Raw genomic sequence first — 2,993 nt, forward strand, 5'->3', positions numbered from 1 at the left:
ATTTAGCAAATAAATAATAAATTATAAAGAAAAAGAAACATTTAACCCCACTATAAAACTACACTCCATGTGCATGGCTGTTAATCCAATTCACCACCACTATTTCCTGCTGAATCATCAGAGAATCTAACTCCTTTCCCTCTTCAAAACCAACTGGATCTTCTCACCCGAAAACAAAGTTTTAAGTTTTTTATGATACATCTTTTTACTGCCCTTATAATTTTTTTTTTCACCATAGTAAATACTATAGCAAAATCGCCTTTTCCATGCCTCACTTGATGTCAGCTTTGATTAGAAGCTTCCCTTTGTTGTCTCACTCGGCAGTGCCAATGGGAGCAGTTTTGTTTGCTACTAGCTCAAAAGCATTCCTTTCATATTCCTCTCCTTCACTTTCTCCAATATCTTCTTCATCTTCTTGAATCTGATCCACATTTTCCCTCTCAGCTTCCTCCATCATCGCCTCTGCCTGCTGGCTAATTTCTTGTTGTTGTGGAGGCCATTGCTGCTCCGGCTGTACCATCAGTGGCACCATCTTGCTCTCAGGCTTAACCCCATAACCGGAAGAACCAACTGAATTCTCGTTTTTGCTGATTTTCTCTTTGTAAATAGCATCCAGCTGGTGAAAGTATGGGCATGTCTTGGAATCTTCAGACCTTTTCTTGCTGCTTTCTTTTACTTTCTTGAAGTACTTGTTAATATTTTCCCATTTCTCTTTGCATCGCTTTGCGCTCCGACTATATCCAAGCTTTCTCATCCCGGCTGAGATCTCCTCCCATAGAGGAGCCTTAGGCCCATTTTCTTGGTACTTCACGTTAAGATTAGTTCTAAGCCTTATAAGAGCTTGAACTTCAGCTTTTGGCCATCGTGAAGGACTAGATAAAACCACATTATACGCTCCATTAGTCATTTTCGAGGTATCAAAATTCAAGGCTGGGGTTGGTGGCTGCGGTTGCGGCTGATGCAAAGGAGGTGGCAGCGATAAGGGTGCTGTCGGCGGAGGCGGTGTTGGTTGAGGATTTTCTTGTGGTTGCACTTGCACCGTGTTCGGTTGCTGTCCCAATATCTTTTGCAAGAATGCAATTACTGCAGCATCTTTTGCAGCTGCCGTGGATCGTTCTTGAACTAAAATCTCATGTTCTCTATTGATCCGTGCCATTTCTTGAATTCTCCAAGCTTCTTCGCGTGCCGTTCTTTCCTGTTCGCACTTCTCTATTGTTCGCAAGAACTTGTTTTGCAACTCCTCTTGCTTCTCAATCACCTCCTTTGTCAGCCTCCAGAAAAACTCCTTCCATTTCCTCTTCTTCTTACTGCTCCCTTGATCTGAATCGTCATCAGATGCGGTTGAGGAAGAGGTAGAAGTGGAGAAAAGATTTGATGAAATGTTGTGGAAAGAAGATGGAATACTATTGGAATAAGGACCTATGGAATGTATAGGAACTGCTTGGGTGGAAATGGTAGGGTTTATTGAAGGTGTGGCATTGGTTTGAGGTACATTGGTAGGGTTTATTGTTGTTGATGGGACATGGATATTGGAGGCAGTAGGAGGATTAGTCCAAGGCATTGCCGCCGATGTTGGGGTTGGAGTTTGAGGTTTTGGAGGTGATTGTGATTGGAGTGAGTGAAGATTCTCAAGGGCTTCTAATTGATCAAAGAACCTATAAGTCTTGCCATCTGCCTTGCCAGTTCGGCCATCTTTGGTTCTCTTGTGGTACTTGAAAACATTCTCGAATTTCTCCTTGCATTTCTTGGCACTTCGATGATAACCAAGCTCAGCCAGTTTCCTGAGAAAAACAGTTGCAAAACAGCTCTATTTCTGTTTACACTCTATTTCAAATTCGGCAATAGAATAAAGTTTAAAAGCACTTTGCGACATTAATAAACATCAAAAGAACAAGAAGAACATAGAAAGTAGGACAGAAAAGAGAGGAAAAAAAGAAAACCTAACCAACCAAGGCCACATGGGAAACTCACAACCCATGTTGGAAGTATCTGTAGACATTTATTAGGCTGATAACCTTTCTTTTATGGAATTTTACTAAAATGGACAAGAGCCAAAAGAAACCGTCTCCAGAAACCACAACTATCAGCAGCTGCGATTACTCTTTGCAACTTTTAAAATTTAAATGCTTGAGAAAAGGCCTTGACAAGAAAAGCTGAATTCAATTCCCTTGTAAACACTGAATTCAATGAAAACAGAAAACTGAAAGCCAATTCCTCTTTCCCAGAATCCAAGAAAACTGATATTGAATTACTTGTGAACTATGAATGACATCTAACAAACTTGTAAGAGAAACCAAGATTCAGTTGAAAATCCTAAATCAGGTGATCTGCATGCATGATCAGCTGACCTAGATAGCTTAAATTCTCAATCCCGTGAAGCAAAAACAAAACTAAAATAGATTTTTTAACTCACCGGGAAACCTCTTCCCATAATGGACCCTTGAGACTTGAGTCTCTAAAGACAGCATCCATGTCGGAACGTATCTTCAACAAAGCCAGAGACTCTTGCCTAGGCCATCGATTTCCTCCAAAACTCCGGTCACCTTCATCAACCCTACCCTTATCTTCTTCGCCTGAATTTGAGCCAACCATGCCAATTTCACTGCCTTCATGGATTCCAGGCGCTGCCGAGGCATCGGCGGAGCTTTCTGCCATAGTTGAGTCCCCCAGCACAGGACTCTCTCCTAGCAATTACAGCTGAAAAAAGAATAGTATAACAAGGGAAGGGTGAATATTATCAAGGGGTCTGATGTAAGATAGGGGTATGGTGAATTTATTTATCTTATTTTTGGTGGGGATCAGCCTGTCAATCTCAACCCAAAAAAACAATTTCAAACAAGAACTTTATATATTATATATATTGTTTAATCTGTATGGAATCTCCAGTTATTTTTTGCTTTTGCCGGTGAAAAAGAACCCAAGTGGTTACTTGGGTTTTTATTATTATACATATATATACAGACATACGCATAACAAGAAAATAAATATCAAAA

At 40.5% G+C, this 2,993-nt stretch overlaps 1 protein-coding gene across 1 annotated transcript; it reads right to left on the minus strand.

The window, feature by feature from the left end:
• Positions 1 to 235: 235 nt before the first annotated feature.
• LOC18592609 (trihelix transcription factor DF1-like) lies at positions 236 to 2,767 on the minus strand. Its single transcript, XM_018129797.2, has 2 exons — positions 2,414 to 2,767; positions 236 to 1,781 (listed from the first exon to the last, which is right to left on the minus strand). Exons 1-2 carry the CDS (start codon positions 2,653 to 2,655, stop codon positions 314 to 316), a joined length of 1,710 nt encoding a protein of 569 aa, XP_017985286.2. The 5' UTR covers positions 2,656 to 2,767; the 3' UTR covers positions 236 to 313.
• Positions 2,768 to 2,993: the final 226 nt, after the last annotated feature.

Source organism: Theobroma cacao, chromosome 8 (assembly GCF_053813885.1).
Source record: "Theobroma cacao isolate CCN51 chromosome 8, ASM5381388v1, whole genome shotgun sequence".
NCBI lineage: Eukaryota > Viridiplantae > Streptophyta > Magnoliopsida > Malvales > Malvaceae > Theobroma > Theobroma cacao.

Excerpts from the sequence above, each read along its gene's own strand:
- LOC18592609 (XM_018129797.2), bottom strand. The coding sequence starts at position 2,655 with ATGGCAGAAAGCTCCGCCGATGCCTCGGCAGCGCCTGGAATCCATGAA. Across the intron at positions 1,782-2,413 it reads TTATGGGAAGAGGTTTCCCG|GAAACTGGCTGAGCTTGGTT; the intron begins GTGAGTTAAAAA and ends TGTTTTTCTCAG.